Here is a 23,588-nt window from a genome sequence, read left to right as displayed (position 1 = left end):
CTGTAACTTTCAGGTAGGGCCATGCTGGATGCCTGTCTTTTTCATTAATTTTTTGATCAGATAAAATGAATCACATTGGTGGTAATTTCAAGATTACAGTTTTTAAGGATTTGTTCATCACATACTCATGTGTCTCAACACATGCAGTGAAATGCTGGGGTGGCATAGAGCAGGGTTGGGAGACATCCGTTCAGCCCACGAGGCAATTCATAAATACAAACAAAAAACAGCACTGACTTATTTTTCTTTGATAAAACAAAATGACATAAAATAAAAAAAAAACTAACCTTCTGGGTGTTGTGCTGTCCGGGACACAGTCAGGGTAAACACAACACGCACATAGCAGTTAATATGTCATCGCTGAGATGCAACTCTACCTACTAGGAGCACTGTAGCCCCTAACTGACCTGCAACGCAATTTTTCAGATTTTCCCCATTTCATCTGGATCACTGATAAATCCTTTGTTAATAAATACAGAAACTACAATGTGCTGTTTAATTTTAGTTCACAGTCACATTGAATGGTGCTTAACAAATGCACACATGTGCATGCAAGTATAGGTCACAGTGGAGATAATGACCAAGGTGACAGTGTATGCCCACCACAAGCATGACAATGAGAAAAAAAACATATGTGGTTACACTGTAACACAGAGGACAGTGACATGCACTGGAAGAAGCCAAATCCTTTGCAGATTGAAATAGAGTTTCATCAAAAAAGCCCACTACCAGAAATGAAGACTTCCACAGGTTTCAGTGGTTGCTACTAGACCTATACAATCTCTGTCTCATTAATAACCCCCCCCCCCATAATGTCACCATCCTGCATTCCAGTTCACTGCTGGTGCAGCCACACATAGCCTGCTCTTCATGCTGCAGAGCTGTAATTCATGCAAATTCAGCACTCTGGCCTTCCATTTCTGTTTATTTTTGAATCGTAAGTGCAAACATTTATTTGTTCCTCGGGCCTCGTTCGCAAAGCCTACTTTTAGCATGATGCAAAGGCACTGCTGAGCAGAGACAGAGGAAAAGCACAGAGCGGTAGCCACAGGATGTCTGAAAATACACAAGGCTCACCACATACTGGGCCGTCTCAACACACTCCACAACAGGAAAGGACCGACACATAGAGCACACAGATGCAGATGAATGCTTATCCTCTCATGAGCAAAATATACTAGTAAATACTAGTAATATATTATAATAACAATAAAGACATAACAGAAACAGGTCTGTGATTTGTGCTGAATAACATTCCATTTAAAACAACAATCATTTCGAAAATTAATAAATAATGAGAATATTTCCTGCAGGATGGATCTGACGGGCTGTATCAGTAAAATAAAACAACCCAACATATTCTCAGTACCTGATACTGAACACCCAAGTTTCAGTACAGACACAAAATATCTTTTCAACAATATAGTTAGTAAACCATGTTGTGACCATATTTTTCATTTATCAAAACACCACATCAGTGGTCACCAATGGTCAGAACCTATAGCATTGTTAATAGATACTGATACTGCTTGTTGATACCGATACTTGTCCATCCTCGCCATAATTTGGTGCAAAAAATAAAGCTATCACATGAAAAGATTCAACTGTTTTTGTTTTTTTATGTTAGAAATATCTGGTTGTCAGGACGGCTCAAACTTAGGCTACCTAGCAGGTCGCTATGCTAGCTATTGGCTAACGAGCATACCTAAACCAACTGGACTCCAGTGTAGTGAAAGGCTCTAAATCTTTCACAACAAACTTGGTGACAGCCCTGTGACATTAAGCGGTATTTTCCTGTGTCATTTTCTCCCTCCAGTGATGAAGAATGGGTGTGACTTGGGTTTCTGAAAAATGAGAAGTGTTACCTTCAGACAGTCGTCATTTTTAGTTCAGCAAATCCCATCAGCATCAGAGCCAGGAGGTTTCACTTCTTTGCTAAAGCAGTGAAACATGCTCCTCTGCTTCAGACTTATAGAATGTACATATATTACATTTTGCTGGCTTTTCATTAAACTGAGTAAAAGCGAGCCTACATTTTTGAATGTTTTACCCTGTCAGCTGTGACTGCAGAGCACAGGACATAACCACACAGTTAAGCAAATTCAAACATAACTGCCTGACAACAGCAGCTTCATCATCATTTGGGGATGGTTATAAATTAGAAAATTAGTCATTTTAGTCATTTAGCTGACTCTCTTATCCAAACAGACTTACAATTACTCTATATGTCAGAGGTCACAAGCCTCAGGAGCAACTATGAGTTATTGTATTACTCAGAGACACATGGTGGATGTGTCACCGTGGGAATCGAACCCAGTTCTCCCACATTACAGGCATGTGTCTTATCAACTGCGCCATCACATTTATGTAATGTTAGAATAAACTAACATTACATAGCGATAAGGCCAAAAATGTTATCACGATAAAAACATTTCATATCACCCAATATCGATAATTATCACAATAAATGTCAAATCATTATTTCTTTCTTAATTCTTAATTCTTTTAAAGGCAGATTTTTGATCCTGAGTGAAAATTGAAGAAACCAGATGGTTATGTGGTTAAACTTCATTATCGTCAGAATGTGACAAACACTTTATGCCAAACAGTGGATTACTTAACAAATCTGAGTTAGCACATTCAAAACTATTATCTTTTCCAACAAATATGATTAGTTTCAGGCCTCTCTTCCTCAACAAAATAAATATTTAAATAGAAAAATTAAGTGCTAATTTGTTCGTGATTCAAATGAATTAAAGCAAATATTTATTGACAATATACTGAACATTTATTATATTGTTGAGGAAAATTATATTGCGATAGTTATCATTATTGTTTTATTGCCCAGACCTAAAAACGATAACAATAATGTGATATAATCTTCCTCAATAACAATATAAGCATGTTCATTAAATGTTTGATTTCCGAATGAATCAGCATTTATTTTTTCTATTAAGATATTTATCTTGTTATGGAAAATGCATTAAAAAAAAGATTTTACTTAATTTTACTTGTGCATATTTGTTGAAAAAATACTTAATTATTAGAATTATTTTGAATGTTCTACCTCAGATTGGTAAAATGATCCACCATGACAAACACTTGCCACCCTTTGGCAAGTGTTTGTCATGTTCTAACCATAAAGAATAGTTTAAAACACAATTAACTGTCTGGTAAATTCAACTTTCACTAAGGAGTGAAAATCAGCCTTTAAACTTTAAAGAAATAATGATTTGACATTTATCATGATAACATTTTTGGCCAGATCGCCAAGCTCTAGCAGGAACCTGTCAGTATTTTGGTACCGAGTGACCAGCCATCACTGATTCTTAGGCTGTGTCCGAAATCACCCACTACTCACTATATAGTGGACTATATAGTGAGTGACTATATAGTGAGCTCGCCATTTTGTAGTGTCAGAATGTATAGTGAATTATTCTTCCCTATGTAGTCCACTCAATGTATCCCAGAATGCATTTTGAAAAGTAGTGTACAACCGATGGTCACTAACCAAGCCATATATACACCATCATGCACTGCACTGATAGAAAAAACTGATTGTCCTACGGCAATGACGTAATTAACGGCGCCGAAATAACAACTGGGGTGGTGTCCGAAAGTGTTGTTTTAATAATGCAAGTGAGCTCACTATATACTGCTCTACATACAACTACCTACGTAGGGGGTAGGGAGTAGTGAATGAAATTTCGGACACAGCCTTAATGTATCCAGAGGAAGTTAAATTGTTGGGGAATACTGAAAAAAAGAAACATTGTACTACTGGAGAGTTGCTTCTCACACTTCAGAACTTTGCTGAGGAAGAGAGAGAGTGACAGGGCCAGCATAGGGTGTTGGGTTGAGAAACAGTCAGAGAGATAAGAGCATGTTGAGGCACTTCTCATGAGTGTGGGCGGCTGACTTCCTGTGTATTACTCTTAGATGAACAAGCCAGGCTGGTCTATAACTATAGGCCCTCTGAGAGCTGAAGTACTTAACCAGAATTATATATTTATATTTTTTAATCTTGTTATAAAAAAAAAAAAAAAAAACTACTGTGAGACAGCACTGATGGGTCACTGACCTCCTCAGTATGTCAGTTCACTCCAACACAGGCTTCCTCATATTGCCCTGTGACTTGCACCATCAATATGCACTGTGAACATGACTATGGCACACTGTGCATTGAGGGAACTCTGTAGAGATGATAATAAATTACATCAACATCAATTTGTATTAAACATAAGACTCTACCCTGATCTGAGCTGAGGGGTCTATTTTGGGTCTATTCCAATGAAACATGATCAGAAAGATCAGTATTGTATTACAAGTTTTCTAAAATATTATAAAAAATATATATGCAAATGAGGCAGTATCTAATGAAATATGTGCTAATTTGCATGACATTTTAGGCTCAGAGTGTGAGGAAAAACTAATATTAAGAAAACGGCCTGTAAAAATACAGTGGTGTGAAAAAGTGTTTGCCAAACTGAAATGTTTCAGATCAAACAAATTGAAGTATTAGACCAACATAACTCAAGTGTAATGAAGGTTTTTATTATTAAAAGGAGAAAAAAATTCTAACCTACATGGCCCTGTGTGAAAAAGTGATTGCCCCCCCTGCTTTATCATATCTTTGGAAAGCTGAGTTCAATTTCTCTAGCCACACCCAGGCCTGATTATTGCCACCCCTGTTCTCAATCAAGAAATCACTTAAATAGGACCTCCCTCAAAGTGAAGTAGGCCAAAAGATCCTCAAAAGCTAGACATCATTATGTAATCAAAAGAAATTCAGGAACAAATGAGAAACAGAGTAATTGAGTTTTATCAGTCTGGAAAAGGTTATACAGCCATTTCTAAAGCTTTGGGACTCCAGCAAACCACAGTGACAGCCATTATCCACAAATGGCGAAAACCCACGAGTGGTCGGCCGACCAAAATTACCCCAAGAGGGCAGCGACGACTCATCCAAGAGGTAAAAAAAAACCCACAACAAAATCCAAAAAAATATAGGCTTCACTCGCCTTAATTTAGGTCAGTGTTCATGACTCTACCATAAGAAAGAGTCTTGGCAAAAATGGCCTGCATGGCAGAGTTCCAAGATGAAAACCACTGCTGAGAAAAACATCTTTATGATCCCCAAGACTTTTGGGAAAAATACTCTGTGGACCTACGAGAGTAAAAAGTTAAACTTTTTGGAAGGTGTGTGTCCCATTGCATCTGGCATAAAAGTAACAGCATTTCAGAAAAAGGAGCAACATACCAACAGTAAAATATGGTGGTGGTAGTGTAATGGTCTGGGGCTGTTTTGTTGCTTCAGGACCTGGACTTGCTGTGATAAATGGAACCATGAATTCTGCTGTACACCAAAAAAATCCAGAAGGGCATGTCCGACCATCTGTTTGTGACCTCAAGCTGAAGCGCACTTGGGTTCTGCAGCAGGACCATGATCCAAAACACACCAGCAAGTCCACCTCTGAATGGCTTAACAAAAGGAAGACTTTGGAGTGGCCTAGTCAAAGTCCTGACTCTGATTGAATCTGATGTGGCATGACCTTAAAAAAGCGGTTAAGGCTCGAAAACCCGCCAATGTGGCTGAATTACAACAATTCTGCAAAGATGATGATGATGATGATGATGATGATGATGATGATGATGATGATGATGTGTGAACACGATGTGATTATGATGGTGCTGTTTGCAAAGTGGAGGAAGAGAATCATCATTAGTTGCAGCCCTACAAATCACGTTGTCAGAAATCTATGCTGGCCAATCAGATTTCACGCTTAGCTTAAATATGCCTCTGTACTTTCATGATTGGTTGCTTGTACAAAGGAAATGACCATATTTGGATCCAAAAGCATCGTGCAGAACAGAGAGAGCTCTCCAAAAGGTTCCCGGGTAGAATGCTAACTTTAAGGCAAAATCTACAGACACAGACAGACAAACTGTAGTTTAGACTTTTTTCCCCCCCACTAGTCTGAAAGAAGACTTGTTAAGGAAGCAAAGTAGCCCAAAATCTTAAAATAGATCAGTTCATGAAAACAATGTTTTTGCCCGCCATGTCTCACCTTAAAAACCAAAGACAAAAATAAGTGATTTTTAATGTCCAGGACGTCTGGAAAGCTGCAGTGACAACTGATGTAGCAATAAACAAATGATGCATCACAGAGAACATCAGAACTGATGTCAGAAAAGTCAACAAAGGGCAATCAGACATCACTCCTTCAAAAAGGGAAAATTAGCACTTAGACTTAGAATGGAGAGAACACAAGAAGTTTTTGGTCTTATGAAGGTTCAGTTGTCAGTGTCACAGTCTGCCCCACCAGACACAACTGTAATGTCGCTAGTTTCAAGTCTTCTTCACCACAGCATGATGTTCATTTAGTATATTATGGTCCTATTTAGGGGAAAATAGACGATAATGTAGTGTATGCTTTTGGACGGGACTACCTTATGATTGCGAGGTCGCTGCCATGGCAACCTGTTCATCAGGATAGAGGCGACTCGTGTCCGCTGCTCTGTGTACATTTTTCATAAATGGCTGTCAGCAGGAGAGCACGTCTTGTTTGAGTCTGTTAGTAGGTTTTGTTAAGTTGTAAAGTAAATTGTTTTGTTAACCTTTTTATTTAACACATTTGTTAAATATGTATTAAATGTATTTAATAAACGATTAAACACTTTTGGAAGGAGGGACAATAAAAATTGTCTTGTCAGTGGGTTTGAAACCTACTGGCCTGGTGGGGCCAGTTGCAAAAAGTTTAACGTTGAGCCCTGCTATGCGTTTTCTTGTTATTTCTGACCATTTGATAAACAAATAATATCCACAACCTAGAGGAGTAAAGGTATAATTTAGAATAAAAAGTATAATGTTAGTATAATAATATGTTTACAGGTTACACTTTATTCAAATAGTGTGCCTACAGATAGTTTATTAGTTGAGATTTGAGCTGTTTCACTAATAAAACCCATTCTCTGATATTAGCCTATACCACTGTGGTTAAGATTTCATTAGGTTTGATTAGGGCTAATGTTATTAATAGTTCAGGTCAGTACAGGCTACTACATAGCCTACCATTAGTAGCCAATAATATTTATTCCAGTAGGACAAAACAGCAATTTCACTCTTGTGGGTTGTTGTTGCCAGTTGTGCAAGAAAAATGCTCTACATGGTGTTTAGTCTCTCATTTGAATGCAAAGTACTAACTTGTCAATAATAATAACCATACATACAGAACGAGTTCAACATTTCTAAAGTTTGCTGTAGCACCTTAATCTTTTCTTTAAAAAAGCTTTGGTGGACACAGGCCCTTACCGCAGAGTCTGTACTAAATAAAACAGACATAAAGAAAGGGTGAAATTGTGCATCACTACTCAATTTTTTTACATGACAGCACAGACAAACATGATGACGCTTTTTATCATTCACAGATCAACTCTCCTGGAATCTCATACAGTCAATTCATTAATCTGGGACCCTACGATTCCGCGATGCAGTAAACGCGGATGGAATCACGGAATTTGATAATAAAAATGGAGTCAGCTGTTAAACACAGAATGTCGCGGAATCTTCCAAAATGTGGTTGCAACTCATAAAAATTGGCGTGTATGGAGAGTAGTGTTAAAAGCATCTTCTTCACAGCACTAAAGCCAAACAAGCTACACTGCTATGTTTTGGTTTCATTTGTGTGCACCCTGCTTGTCTCCTCTGCTCTCTGTGTGCTGTAGTGTTTCACCAAGGACACACACACACACACACCCCTTCATATCATCAGCGTGCTAGCCAGGGCTCATCACTTCAGCAAACTCTCAAAAGTGTAACCACATCGCCAGATGCAAAATCTTCTTCTACAGTTTATGTGCAGGACATAAACTCATTAAAGACTTCATGGCTGTGTGAGCGGAGTCAGGTATTCCGTAGGAAAAAAACATAAAAAGCTACATCGAGCAGCATAAGGGAGCTGTCCTGCAATCAAGTAATAAGGGGGACAAATCACAGTACTAGTTACTACACAGTAAGTATTACAATAATACATGCATTGTGATTTGTGGCCATTAATAATTGCACATAGGCCTAAATTTGAACATTTCTATATGCACATTTGGTTCGATACATCAGATTCATTGATAGCGATTCCATTTTTTATATTTTCTTATAGAGTTGTTAAATAGTACTCATCCACCACATGATTACACACACACTTTCTGATGACAAAATGTGCTTATATTGAACACAAAAAAACACAGAAAAATGAAAACAGAATTTGGCAAAAATTTAAATGGATATCATAAGGCCCTTATTAAACCTTACTGTGTCATTTGCATTTGCTTGAGCAGACGGTCTAAGGCACAGCCATGTCTAGAAACGTCAGTAAACTGGCAGGTTGGAGTGAACGCTCCACCAGAGTGCACACAGAAACACACTCATCTGATGACGGAGCTTTTCTTGCTCTGTTGTGGTGGGTTGATTTGGGTAGTGGTGTCTTACCAACTTGGCCAACAATGGAAACACTCGCACAACTCTCAAAAAAGACTCAATCCAATCCAGCAGCCACAGTGACACCAGTTCAGCTGAAAATGTCCAGTTAATCCGTACAGTAAGGAAGAAGCCTTGAGTGTGCAGCAAGGACCACTTCTTTTTCTCACTTTGTTCTTTGAACTGAATACACGTCCATCTTTGACTGACGTATGTGACTGACTTGAATTTAAAATGTGTTTGGAATTGTGTACCTCAGCCGTGAGTATTGTGGGCTTGAAGTGATAAAAATGACATACCTGTGTGTGCCGCTATCTAAACAAATCAAAACCTTGTCTTGTAAACATCACACAGCAGTGCAGGCAGGACATGGTGTACCGGCTAATGGTGTGCAGTTCTGTAAACCGAGCAGGGTCAGAGGTCAGCCCTCGGGTCAGGGCCAACACACACATACAAGGTTTGCTGCAATCTTGTGATGACCTACAACTGGTCATAATTCAGTTACACAGAGATTAAAACAAACCGTCTTGGCTCTCTTATTCCACTCAAAAACAAATACATCTGACCAAGCAGGCACGTTTACAACGTACAATTTGCTGTATTCAAAATAATTGCTCCAGAGGGGCTTGGGATCTTAACCATGTTATGCCCAATTCTGACAGCAGTTTTGAAAAAATCATGTCTAACACATTACAATCAGAGGAAAGTCTTCAAGGAGCCGTCCTAATGTCCGACTTATGTTTACTGAAGCACACATTGTCTCAGCTGCAAAGAAGGCTGTCCAACCTGAACAAGAAAGTGCAAGAGTATAAAGTTCACACCACTAAAATAAAAGACCCAAATTTTGAAAAACTGGAATCATGGCTGAATAGGCTAAAAGCTCAGGAGGGAGAGACAATGCACAATAATTTCCCCACTCTCTCCTCTATGTACCATGTAGACCAGGGGTTTTCAAATTCTGACACTGTAGGCACCCCTCAGACTAAACTGAGGCAACTGCACCCCCAAACAACCCCCGTTTACCATTTCGTAAATTGCCACTCATGACGCTCATTGGAATACTGAAGAAAACATGCTAAGGGAAAGTGCTGACTGCTGTCTTTTTTGTAGGATTTCTAAGCAGATTTATTGCCCTTTTATTCACAATGTACATTGGAGATAATGAAATGTAAACCACAACCCGGGTCCCCCTCTCTCCTTACCTCATAGGACCAGACACACTGGACCCCAGCAAACCGCCTGACACAACGGCCCACCTCCACATCCTCATGGGTGGTGTACATCTCCTGTAGACACTCTCGGATGTGCGGCACCATCCTCTTTAGGACCTCGCGGCTCATGATGACCCCTGGCCCTCCCATGCAGAAGTTCTCCCCAGGCTCCAGGGCTAGTTTCCCCAGCTCATCACGGGCCCCCATGCCTGTTTGGCCCAAGAAGATGGCCTCACTGCTGTTGAGGCTGCGCAGGAAGCTCTCCAGCTTCTCACTCTTGATGTAGACATCGTCGTCGGCCCTCATAAACCACTCGTACTTGTCCAGGTAATGGTCATGCATGTACTTGAGCATCATGAAAGACTTCTTCTGCGGTGGGTACGAGTCATCCACATTACTCAGAGCCACTATGGGAATGGGGATGGAGGTGTCAGAGCCCTCACTGGAGAAGAACTCCACGCGACCTGGAATAGTTTCTGCCCATGTTCTGTAAACACAAACACACACAAAAAACACACACACACACACACAGACGTCAGATAAAAACTAAGTGGGATTATGTGTAACATGTAACAACCTGCAGGAACAGGAAACAAGTGCCCAGAGGGCTGTTTCACAAAAGGAGAATTTAGAAATCCAGGATAACAGAAAAAGCTAGGCTCGACCTAGTGTGATCAGTGCATCCTGGCTTTATCCCTTTCACAAAGGCAAACCAGGCTGAGTAGGAGCGACTATGTCACGGCAGGTGTAAATAATTCAGATAAATGCGCGTCAACAGCTTTCTTCACGAGACCACACAGTCGATCACAGATTTATTGATGCTGAAATGGAAAAAACGTGTGCAGCATACTTTACACACAGTGAGTAACAGCGAATAAAGAGGTTTACGATGAAAAAATGAACATAATATTTGGAAAAACAAAGAAAGAAACACGGCCGCAGTATTAAAACAGTGAGAAAAAGTGTGGCTGACAATAGTGGACTGACTGAATGAGAAAGTCAAAGTAAAAATATCGCTTAAACTGTCAGAATTATAATGTTACCATTCATGGTAACACCTCTAAATCTATATCTATAGAAAAAGTAACTTTGTGTTGTAAAGTGGTGGTGGGGACGTGACAGCTCAGATTAGGGGTGTGACGATACTAGGTCTGGGCGGTATTTCAGTTTAATGAGGTATACCGATATAATTTCAAAAGACATAAAATTAGACAATACCGCTTACACCGATATAGTTTGATGTTGAGTTAATTTATGTTTGTCCTGCCAGCATTTGCTCGTCTCTCTCCCTCACCGTGCAGCCCCGCCTCTCCCTCTGCATCTGCACGCAGCAGTCTACTCACAAATTCTCTGACAACATGGAAGGAGACACAGTGCCGGTCGACACTGCTGAAGACCTGGCTTGTAAAAACAAAAACAACAGTCAGTGGTTTCCCACACATACACTTTATTTTGGCAGGCCGCCCAAGTTAGGCGACACATGGTAGCTTTTGTGTTAGCTTTTGAGTGTTTGGATATTATATATTGAGAGATACAGAGGGGTGATATTTATATATATCTGTGATATACTGAGTGGTGGATATTTTACAAGCGCAGACCAAGTAAAGAGACAGTGAACACACTAGTCAGATGTCATTTGTTAGCTTCCACGTTGGTTTTGTTTTGATAGGCTACGTCATCAACACGCCTCCTCAACGCTCGGCGCAGCTGCTGCTGTGAACGGAATGGCAGGTGGAAAAGACCAGAAGAAAAAAATTGTTTTTTTCCCCCAGCAACTTTATACAACATAGCCTACTACATACTTATGTGTATGTATGCACAACAGAGGCACAGTACGTTAGTTAGGTCTCTGAGTGTGAAGAGAACTGAAAGGGGCCCCAAGCCCACTTATACCGATATATATTTTATACCGGTATTCAACCTAACAGTACTTTTTGGTTCATATCGCCCAGCCCTAGATGATCCACATGGCTCAGGAGATGTGATGATGCACAATTCTGTGTTAATGAGAACAAGACGAGAAAAATATCTTAACTAGGGCTGAAACGATTCATCAATAAAATCGATTAATTCAATTACTAAAATGCATTGACGCAAATTCTTTGCATCGAGGTTTCGTTTAATCCATATAACTATATACGCACGGACATTTATTACTGTCGCACATCGCATTTACCTGTGTGAACACGATGTGATTATGATGGCGCTGTTTGCAAAGTGGAGGAAGAGAGAGAAAATAGCGAGCGCCGAAGAAGAAAGTGTCCAAAGTATGGGGTTATTTCAAGCTAAAAGAAAACAACAACTCTGTAATGTTACCGTCCGTCCACCTAAAAACGAAACTTATGTCGCCTACCAACAGCATGACGGCACCTGATCAGAAAGCACCTGGTGTTCTGCCAGCAGACCACAGACGAGGTAACAGTTATAGCGACTTTAGCATTTCACTGAAATCATGATTGATTGTTGAGTTGAAGGCTAGCCAAAATAAACCGCAATCCTCAGCTGAAAATGTGCACACGTGCGTTTGTTGTTCTCCTGGTTGGGTCGTAACGTCATAGTCATGAGTTAACTGGGTGTCAGGGAGCTGCACCTTCGTATAACTTGTATAGCACTCAGGTGAGGTTTGTGTTTGTAAAGCAGCTGTCTGGTTGTTGGTCTGATGTTTGCTGTATGACACACTATGAATTTTAAGAGCAGTGATATTTTTAGCAACTCACACATTCGGTCGGTCCACTTTTGTCTTTCACACTTTTTTTCCGCTGTTTTATTACTGTGCCCATGTTACTTTTTATTTTATTTATTTTTAACATGTTATGTGCTTTTATTCCACGTAAACCTACTCGCTGTTGCTCACTGTTTGTAAAGTATGGTGCATGCGTCTTCTTCTCCAATTATAAAACCTATTAACTGTGTGTTACCATATTGCCAAAATGTGGGCTACCTGTGGTATTTTAATGCAGGCTAATGAAAAATATGCAAAACACAAACATGTGCAGGTAGCAGGGATTGTCTGAGCTACAGAGAGAGCTGGAGGGGAGTAAAAAGTGTTTTGCAGTGAAAAAGTAGCTGCCTGTTGTCATTAGCTGTTTATGGATGTCGAGTCGGCCGACTCCTCCAGATCTTTGGCATGCTAGATGTCTGGCTGGCATCAATATATATGACCAAAAACACTCTCATGCTTTACAGGCCACAGCTTGTGAATAGAACAACACTTTCTGTTCGTATTGAATGGACGAAGTGATGTCTGTGTAGCTCCTACGGATCGCCAGCAGAGGCCGATAAAGGCCGCCTCCAACCAAAGCAAACTCTTCTTCTCTACTTCATCAGTCTGTCTAACATCATGTTAGACAGACTGAGGCACTGGGTGGGGATCTCTGGTACTGCTCTAGAATGGTTTTCATCCTACCTGTCAAATAGGAAGTTTTGCGTGTCTGTAAACAACTATGTCTCTTCATTCTGTCCAGTTAAATATGGTGTGCCTCAGGGGTCCGTCTTAGGACCCATTTTGTTTTCCTTGTATCTGCTTCCCCTTGGACATATTATCCATAAACATGGCATTTCTTTTCATATTTATGCTGATGACACACAAATATACTTGCCCGTCAGATCCACAGACCCTGGAATGCTGAGTTCACTTAACAACTGCCTTTGTGAAGTTAAAAAATGGATGTCAAATAATTTCCTCCAGCTGAACTCAGACAAAACAGAAATCCTGGTCATCGGGTCTCAGCAGATGCCATCTGCTGGTTCCCTAGTAAATCACATTAAGCCTGTGGCAAAGAACCTTGGTGTTTGGTTTGATAGTAATTTAAATTTCGAGCAGCACACCACAAAGCTTGTTCAATCATGTTTTTATCAACTTAGAAATATAGCTAAAATTCGATCTATGTTAACTTTTAAGGACACCGAGACCATTTTACACGCCTTCATCTCATCACGCCTGGATTATTGCAACAGCCTTTTCACCTGTTTAACCCAAAAATCTATTGATCGACTCCAGACTGTCCAGAACTCAGCTGCCAGGCTTTTAACCAGAACAAAGAAATATGACCACATTACTCCTATTTTAGCTTCATTACACTGGCTCCCAGTATGTTTTAGAATTGACTTTAAAATTCTATTGATCACTTTTAAAGCTCTTCATGGCCTCTCGCCTTGTTATATTTCTGACCTTTTAGTCCCATACGTACCAGCACGTACCTTGAGATCCTCGGGCAGAGGTCTGTTGTCTGTTCCAGAGTCTCGACTGAAAACTAAAGGGGACAGAGCGTTTGCTGTCAGGGCCCCGAGGCTCTGGAACAGCCTGCCCGAGGAAATCAGGTCGGCTGAGTCAGTGAACTCTTTTAAGTCCCTTCTTAAAACATACTTTTATAGGAGAGCTTTTCCCGATCTTATTTGACTTTATTTTATCCCTTTTATTTTATTGTATTTTACTAATTTTATATTAAATTTTCATGCTCTTATCTTTTTTTTTGTATTATTCTTCACACTTGTTAAAGCACTTTGTAACTTGTTTTTGAAAAGTGCTCTACAAATAAGGATTATTATTATTATTATTATTATTACTACTTCAATCTGAGACAGAAACGAAACTTACAGAGGAAGCTGACCTCACCAAGATGGCGGCCTGCCAGACTGTCTCTGTTGATACAAAGGGCCAATGTTTTTGCAGGGAAAACAGCTAGAACAGTGAAAATCGATTACGCCCCCTGTATCGGGTCAGTCCGTTTCCAAGTACTCTCAAAAATGGCAGTAACTAGTAATCTACAACATATTACATTTTGGAAGTACCTTGCCCAACACTGTTCCATCACTGTAATTTCTTGAATGCAGTGGAGAGTTAAGCCTCAAATATGCTCGGGAGCGGACGCGGATAAGGACAGCTGCATAACCCGCGGACTCGGACTACTTCAAATACTACCTTCTGCAGTCAGCTTGGCGGACACGTTCGACACATGCGCAGTAGATCGGTTCTTGCCCTGGTAGTGCTAGGCGCCATGCAGACCTGGTGCGGACAAGTCCGCGAGGCCACAAAAAACAGGAGGCGTACCCCCTCTGATGACGATTTTTTCATCACATGCACCCTAGCGGACCCTCACATAAAGTATAATCCTTGCCTTAACATTACAGAGAACTGCTCTAATTCAATGCATGTCAGTGTCTTTGAAGTTTCCTCTTAGCCAACATTATAATTCCATTAAAACCTAAAATAAGCATTCGTTCCAGATGTTAAGCATTTTAATCTGGTGAATTTACTCGGTTTAACACCATCTTGTTTCAAAAGAATAAATAACTTCTCAGCTTCTCCTGCTGGTGGACTTTCTGTAATATAGCTAATACTTTATTATGTTACTACAAGACAGCACTCCCAGAAGGTTCTACTCTAGAGAAAATAGAATGGAAGCCAGAGCCGTCAGCTATAAAGCTCCTCTCTTGTGGAACCATTGCTGTGTCTCAATTCGCATACTTTCATACTTATACTTACTATTTTGAGTGTATAAGTGTGTTCACACTATGAAGTATGGCAAAATGCTGTGCACTGTAAGTACCCGGATGGTGCACTCATAACGGCCAAAAAGTTGAGTGTGGAACGGTGGACAATTCTCACCCTCAACAACCGCCATTCTAGCTACATAGCAGAAGTGGGCGAGGCCAACAACACGGAAAGCAGCAGAGAGAGAGGCCCACAACAGAACTGTGTAGGTGTCGAATATTGATAGTTTTACGAGAAGTGATGGCAGAACAAAAATGTGCTTGAACGTTTTTGGAGTTGAGGAGCTCCGTAAGTGACAGCGGGGGAAGCTCGCGCCAAACCGCGGGAGGAGCTAGTGAGGCTAGTCAGCTGTCCGCTCACAGAGCCCTCTGCTCCCGCTGTCATGCAGACCGCTGCAGCAAACGCATCAGAGACTCCAGCAACAGCAGGAAAACACAGCCGTAAGATAGTGTTAATGTTTGTACCGCTGTTATTCTGTCATTACATTTGAGTAATTTAAATTAAATGAAGAGACATCTTGTACAGAAAATTCTTGGCTTGTGAAACTTATGAATAAATAAACACTAATAAACCAAAGCAAATTACTTATAAGTTTGAACTTGGCAATAAACCCGATTCTGAGCATTTCTGTGTGATAAAGCCTGGCTGTTATTTTGGAGCTCTGCAGTCGGCCTCTGTGCTGGGGGCATTGTGCAATCTTGCGTCATTTCCCCTTAGTGCACAACAGCAGTGTTTGATTTGAGACAACACTACCTTGGGTGCTTCTCAAGTCTCTTATTTGTCGTTTCCTCGCTCCTCGCTTGAACCGGAAGTTGTTCCGCTCCGCCCTCTTGCAGACCGTCCCAAAGCTCTTATTTGCGCTCTGAGGAGCTATGAGCGAGGATACACCAGTACATCCTTCGCAGAAGTCTTTCACTGACCGACACGCCCCCTTATTGGGTAGCCGTTATATTGATTGGACGCTGCAGCTGATTGGACTGATCTGATACATCAGGACAGATAACATTAAACTCAAGTGCATTACTGGAAAGTGTTTTTTTTAAATCGTTCTTGATTGCAGCGCTGCGCAGCGCATATTTGCTCCACACATCCTCTGACTCAGTCGCTCTCTCTCTCTTTCTCTCGCAAACACGCACAACAGACCCGTCGGTGAATTTAACTGGTTGGTATCATAAACACCACTGCACAAATCTGTCCAACACATCGCTGTCAATGTCGGAGACCCATGTCAACTTTGGAAAACAGCTGTCAAAGTTACCATGCTGTATAACTGGTACTGACTTCTTCCCTTTCCCGTAGTTTAGTGCTTTCTCATCCCTCTCCTCTCTCCTTCTATCGCTTTCTGCAGGTGTTTCTGGCTCCAGACCTGTGGGTTTAATCTGTGGTTGGGGTCTTACTGCTGTTACCAGGTACCAGGGTCCAGGGATCCCTAGGGATCCTTGTGGGGGTTACCAGGGGGTCCACAGCAAACAGGGGAAAATTTTATTTTCCCTATAATTCCATCCATAAACACAGTGACAGAACGTATGACTATTTACGTCACGCTTTCTGTAATCAGACATCTAACAGCCAAACTCTTATCAGATGGGCAATTTTGGGACAAAATCTTACGTGAAATTAGGGATGCACTGTGTTCTCTGACATGTAAAGAAAAAAAGTCGTAATGGGAGACCAACGTCATTAGCCTATTTAAAGAGAATTCATAATATTTTACTACATGCTTTATACTGCATTAGGTTACTGATTCACTGGAAGTTTCCCCTCAACCGTCTGACAGACACAGAACTGGATGACACGAGGAGCTGCTCATGCCGGGGGGAAATGAAACTAACCGACAACATCTGTGATCAGACAGAAAGCTCACCACAAATCCACACACGTTAACTTCAGTACCTCTGATAAAGTGCCGCTTACAATCCCCAACAGAGCAAGTCAGGGCTTCGTTACATTTTTATAGCCTACTGAAACTCCTGTATATGCCCGCTTTGGCACAAACTGTCTGGTGGGTCCACGTCACTCGCTGGTGTCGGAGCGAAGTTGCTTTCCTCTTGTAAATGTGTAACCACTGCGATAACAAGACATTCACAGTGTATTCCTCAGAGACAAACACTTTTCCACTGTAATATCAAGAAAGAGAGCGTCAATATTCCAAAGTTTACACAGTAAACGCCATGTGGGTAAAATTTTACAGATGATACTCTGACTTCCCGTTCCCGTGAAGGCAGCACGGAGCTGCACCACAAGTAGCTGACGGAGAAAAAATACACCGTCTAGTTCAGTCGCAGTGGACTAAACTGGCAGGTTTTAATGTGGCAGGCCACAGTTTTTTTGCAAGTAGTTTAGAGTTTAAACTCGTATTGTTGTGAATAGTGTAAACTCGCCTTAGAATTTCGCCCCTCAAAAGCAGATCAGCACCCCCCTTTCCAAAATACTGCTTCTAGCGCGGTACTGCCCCCGTTGAGAAACACTATTTCATGTGGTTCTTGTATCGCGTAACATGAAGACTGCATAGCTTCTCTTCAGGTAGGACTCTCATACTGCATCACTTGTTGTTGTAAAGAGAGAAAATTACAGGATAAAGTTGCTAACCTGCCTGTCAGCTTGCTCTGGTCCGTTTCAGTTACCATAAAGGTTTAAATACGTGGGCACTCCAAATGTAGGTGCGGCTAGCTTTATCATCTTCTCAGAAACGAGTGACAGAAACACTCAAAGCGGGTCAGATCATTTGTTGCCTTTTCTAAGAAGTCAGCCACAGATGGTGTGGCTGTGCTAGGAGACAATTCAGCACAACAGTGTCTGAAAACGGCATATTGGGCATATTGGGGCGGCTGTGGCTCAGGAGGTAGAGCAGGTTGGCCGTTAATCGGAAAGTCGGCGGTTCAATCCCTGGCTCCCCCTGGTTGCGTGTCGAAGTGTCCTTGGGCAAGATACTGAACCCCGAATTGCCCAGCCGATTAATTTCGGTGGCCGAACATTCGGTGCATGCCTATGTGAAATAGAAGACTGATCTAATTTGTGTCAGCTATGGTGTGAAAAAGTTTGAGAACCACTGCTGTAAATATATTAAAAAGGAGTACAGTCTAGACAGACTACAGTTGTGAATGGAATCACTTTGGGCGGACACTGTAAATATTTTGCACTGTTTAATCCAGTAGGTGGCAGTGATGCCAACCACTATAAAACGACAAAGAAGAATCAGGCCCCCATCAGACAGAAAGCGCTTTGCAGGTTTGAAAACGCAATGCCTTTTCTTGGTTGAATTTGGAAAAGAGCAAAGTGCTGCGTTTTTTTTATGTCGCTAGGCAACCACCGAATCAGCTGTCCTTTCAGTCTAATCAAAGATTATAGCGCCAGTGATCTGTAATTTTTGGTTTGCTGCTCATTAATAACTGTCATATTAGTAGAAACTTGATCACAACTCACAGGTCTGTGGCGCCTGCTCTGGCACTGTTTTGAGTGTGTGAGGTGTACAAACACTCAGGAGACAGGGAAAGCGAGATCTGTGTGGGCACATGAGACCCTCAGAAAGAGGAGACTCCGCTGGTAGTAGCCCACCAGTTGGTCCAGGGACTTAATCTTGTGTTGTCTTAGTGATGGGTTGGTTTAAGGCTTATTTTAGGATGAGTTGGGGACAGATTGTTGCAGTCTTCGGATAATCCAAACAACTGTAAACTTCCGTGAGCACAACTGAGGGTCCGTCTCTCCATTCATTAGATTGGACAACTTCAAAACCCCTGATCTAGACAAATGTCTTCTGCACCAAAATCAATTAAACTCCAGAGTCTTGGAAAACGGTTTAGGCCTAAATACAATTCTGTAGAGCCGTTAAAGGGATTCCTCTGGTGTAAACAGTAATACTACTTTCTACACAGTGTTTTCTGCCTAATAAAATTTCAGTTCTTTTACAATTTTATTTTGAGATTTTAACACAATTATCCAAACTTCTGAAAACAACTCAGTAAAACAGACCAAACCAGGCTGTTGTTCAGTTAAATGCCTTTTCAACCAGACATTTGAAAATGTCATATAGGATTCTGGGAGACTGTGATTGAGGCATTTGTCTATTTTTCTGACATTTTTTTTTTTTCAGTTAAACGATTCCCTGGAGAAATAAGCAGACCGATAGACAATTCTGTGGTAATTGTGGTAACATTAGTGCTATCCTAAAGTTTCTGAAGATACCAAATGTGTGGAGCTCAAGTTTGCAGAAGTGTGTCTGAAAGGATGCAGCAGGCAGGTAGAAAATGTGCATTTGATGCCATATGTGCAGATATAAAAAAAAGTACTGGGTTCCATGCATTTCATTCAGTGTTCACATGGCTTCAATGAAGAGTGTGATAAACTTATTTTACCCACATTAATGCTACTTAAGTTGACATAAAAGAGCAAACAGGATGTTAAGCTGATATGATGGTAATTTAACACGTTAGCTAACAGTTAAACCTAGGCAGACTTGAATGTATCGCCGAGCTGTTCTAATTTAGCATTACAGTAACTTAACGTTACATACCCTAAGACATAACTCGCAGTAACGTTACCTCATTTGGTACCATTTCTTCTGAATTCTTTTTTAAACGGTAATGTTATCCATCAGTCAGTGTATCAATGACAAAACCTTAACAGTGGTAGAAATGACTGCTACTAGCTAGCTACCACTGTATAAAAGGCCTGTAACTTACGCCCAATTGGAAAGTGTTTTATGGGTTTACGTACTTGCAGATAACCTTATAAAGAAGCTACATTAAAATGCGAACATAACGTTTAAAATTAGACTGGTGAACCGTTAGTTGCCTTCCATAAGCGAGAAAGATGGATGGGAGATAGGAAAGGTGGCACTCTTCCCTGACACATCACATACCTGTGTGCCGCCACGGCTCGGCTGTTCAGGTACTTCTGGGCAGTCATGACACCAACGAACAGGAAATTACTGGACCTGGAGCCAGGCTTCTCGGTCGACGGTGAACCGTTATCTTGCGGTGGCCACAGTACTCCGCCGTATTCCGTTCTGAGTCCCCTGTTCAACCCGCAGCCGGCAGGGTTAGCTTTACGCTTCTGCCCAGCTTTCTTCAACTCGGTCGCCCTCGGTAAAATGAGTCTGGAAGCCAGCGTGAACCCGACAACCAGTCCCAACAGAACACTAAACCATGCTCTTCGGCTTCGACCTGCCATTCCCCAAAAGTTCACCAGCTCGCTGTGTATCCTCACTGTATCCTAAAGCCGCGTGTCGGTAAAACTATGACAAAAATAACTAATACACACATATAAAAGTTTTTTTTTAAAACACAACAAAAAGCGGATCGTCTCTAGCAAACCGGGCTCACACACACTCTCTCGTGGCAGAAAAGTCCTTTTCTTCCAGTTGCCTACGTAGCATCACAGAAGTCTCCTTGAAGCCGCCACCTGGACCGTTCTCTGCCGCTGCTCCCGCTGACCATCAAGCTGTCCGTCGCTATCGACCCTCGACACCCTTCAACGACGACCGACACGATCAGCAGTTTCTACTTTTGCCTTGAATTGCCCAATTTTCGTCATTATCTCGCCATCGGAAAAATGTAGGACTGTCGAGATTGCTGATCGCGAAGGGTTTAACAGTGGTTTGAGCCAACCGAATTTCCGTAGAAGCCTCCTGACTGGCTGGCTGGCTTCAAGGCTTTAGCTTGCGAAGGGGGGTTGAGTCTTTAACCATTGTCCTCAGTTTTGCTTCATACAGGCAGACAGGCTCTCCCACAGACTGTAACGATCACATAGGTTTGAGAGTCTACGGTAGGTTTACGTTAGGACCATCTCTTTCATCTTTGCGTCTGAGAAATCAAGTTGATCCTTTCTTTCTGCATGGCGAACGTCTCGAAATACTACAATACCCATGAGCCTCACCCGCCGTTGCCATGGAGAAGAATCCAGTCAGAGGCATGAAGCAGAGCGGTAGCAAATTCAAAACGCGTCGTCGTTGCAGTGGTTAAGAGAACGCGGCGCCATAGTCGCTGTCCCCCAAAATAAAAGTGAATTTATTTAAACTGATTATAAAATCAGTTCTTACAACGGCTTAAGCTTTATTCTTTAGCTTCCATTGGCCGGTAGCGGCGCATCTGACACAATTTTAAGATCGGCGATTGGGTGTTTTTTTTTTTCCTGAACTGCCCCTTGGGAGTCGTAGTTAAAGTCACCCACAAGCGTGTGCCTTCTTTAATAAAGAACCAAATGTGTTCTTAGACTGTGAATATTTTGGATTGATGATATAACCAGTAACGTTAGAGTTGTATGCATATACTGTGGTTCCATGCCAAGCCATGCAAAAGCTCAAACGACTCACGTAACTATGAACTTTTACTTCCGGAACCAGGAGCGCCCGACCTGACAATGCGGCGTTCAAGTGAAATAGTAAAACCCCATTTTACACTGGACCACCATAGACTGTTGAAAGAAGAACCACTGCACCCACCTGCAACATGAAGCTAGTTGTCTGTCGTACACGTTGTGAAGTGTATGTACGTGGTGCAGAGCTTAAACAAACATACTGTACCAAAAACAAATTCCACTGGCATTTGTCATGTGGCTAATAAAACTATCTATCGATCTATCTATCTATCTTTTGGGTTTGCTCTCTGAGACAATAAAGATTTTATAATAACAACAACACAAATACAACAATAATAATAATAGATTACTATACTAACTACTATAAGTAACATATTTAATTTAAAACTATTATTATACTATTATGAATTACTCATTTTACCTTAATAATCATATTGACACCATAATTGTATTTGGTTGACCACTGCTTTACCAAATAGTAGTGTCCTGAAAGCTAAACTGGACAGCAGAAATTAAAATAAAGCCCAGATGTGTGAAAAAAAACAAAATGCAAAACAACTAAGAAATGTGTTGTGAATGTGTAAAGATGAAATATATTGAAAATAATGTAGTATCCTTTTTTCTTATATATGTAACATTTCTTGTTGTAAATTACAACAAAAACAATCCTGTTATCCACATTCTATATATCTAATCTTATGTAGACAGAAAACATCCCAAAAAAAGTAGACGAGTAGACCGTCTTTAAACGCAGCATGTCGCTTGGTCAGCTCTCTGGTCTGGAGCTCCACCGTGTGGTTGTCGTCTTCTACAGCGATCCGTCGGTGTCTGGTAAAACCTGTGCAACACAACACAGGACAGTCACAATATGTTGTTGACAAGTAGATACTTCCAGCCCTCTGTGAACTCAGCTCACCTGTTCTTGCCATACTGTGCAATATCCTTACACATACACACATACATATCCTGTAAATCTACCCTATGGTTCTAACACCAGTATTATGTTATTTACATATACAATATTGTTGCTGTATGTCAAGTTCATTTGTGACTGTGTAAAATTATTTGTAGCCACTAAATATTCAATTACAAGGGCACCCCAACCATATCTAGACCATTAAAACTGACTTGGCTATACAGGCTAGAAGCCACAGGCTTACCTTGTTTACTATGTCACCAGAATTTAATAAGAAAAATAGTTAATTTAAGTGCAATTAAAAAGAGGCACATTTTTGTTTGTTTTAGAAATAAACCAAGTGTAAGTCTAACCAACATATACAAGACACTTTCTTAAGATCAGCTTTAACAGTTTCACTTGTTTTATTTTATAATTTTAATAGTTTTATTTATAATTTCTTTGATAAATGTAGTACCGTGATGAATCGTGGGTTATACTCGAAAGAGCGGGGCCCACCCTAAATATAAGCCATACAGACAGTCACCTTTGACACCACCATGTGGGTAGGGGCTTTGCTATGGCAAGCAAAAAAATCCAGATATGATTTTTAAAAATATAATTATGGCCCCCATCCAAAGAAAAGAAAAATATGGGGTTCTGTTTGGTGTTTTGTACCGCTGTCATGCCGCCAATCAACTAAGGGACGGCACAACACTTAACTATTATCAGCAGCAGCATTCAAGGGGGGGAGGATGGTGTGTGGAGGACGGTCTGTTAATGTGTGTGCCATAAAAGACAACCAACAGTAAATCAAAACAGGTGAAGAACTGACAGCTTAAAACTTCAGATATGAAGTCAAACGACCTATTGTTAGGACCAGAGGGAAGACTGCCCCATCTACTGGCTCACCAACACCTCTTCCAGCAGCAACGTAGTTTTCCCAGGAGGGCTCCTGTCCAGGCACTAGCAAAGCCCAAACCAAACCTTAGCTTCATTCATTCAGCAGAAGCAGGTTGCACGTTGGTATGGCTGCTGGCCATGATGTCACTGATGATGTATATTCCTCAGGTTGATGTGGTTCTCCGGGATGATAGCCTCTCTGAACATGTGCCAGTCTGTGCACTCAAAACAGTCCTGCAGAGCTGCCGTAGCTTCATCTGTCCACACTTTGACTGTTTTACTGTTGGTTTGACCCTT

General features: G+C 41.1%; 1 protein-coding gene across 1 annotated transcript in view; it reads right to left on the bottom strand.

The window, feature by feature from the left end:
- The window catches only part of chsy1 (chondroitin sulfate synthase 1), an 80,039-nt gene extending 59,009 nt beyond the window's left edge, over positions 1–21,030 (bottom strand). The window contains exons 1-2 of the mRNA XM_038693414.1: positions 20,037–21,030; positions 9,676–10,171 (exon numbers count right to left, since the gene is read on the bottom strand). Of these exons, the coding sequence (XP_038549342.1) occupies positions 9,676–10,171; positions 20,037–20,347 (807 nt within the window). The 5' untranslated portion in view covers positions 20,348–21,030. The remainder of the gene's footprint in view (positions 1–9,675; positions 10,172–20,036) is intronic.
- Between the last annotated feature and the right edge of the window lie 2,558 nt (positions 21,031–23,588).

Source organism: Micropterus salmoides, unplaced genomic scaffold (assembly GCF_014851395.1).
Source record: "Micropterus salmoides isolate LMB-PRFRI ecotype aquatic unplaced genomic scaffold, ASM1485139v1 Ms_hic_scaffold_3, whole genome shotgun sequence".
Taxonomy (NCBI): Eukaryota; Metazoa; Chordata; class Actinopteri; order Centrarchiformes; family Centrarchidae; genus Micropterus; species Micropterus salmoides.
The sequence above is the reverse complement of the archived record's forward strand: the minus strand, read 5'-3'. Positions and strand labels throughout refer to the sequence as shown.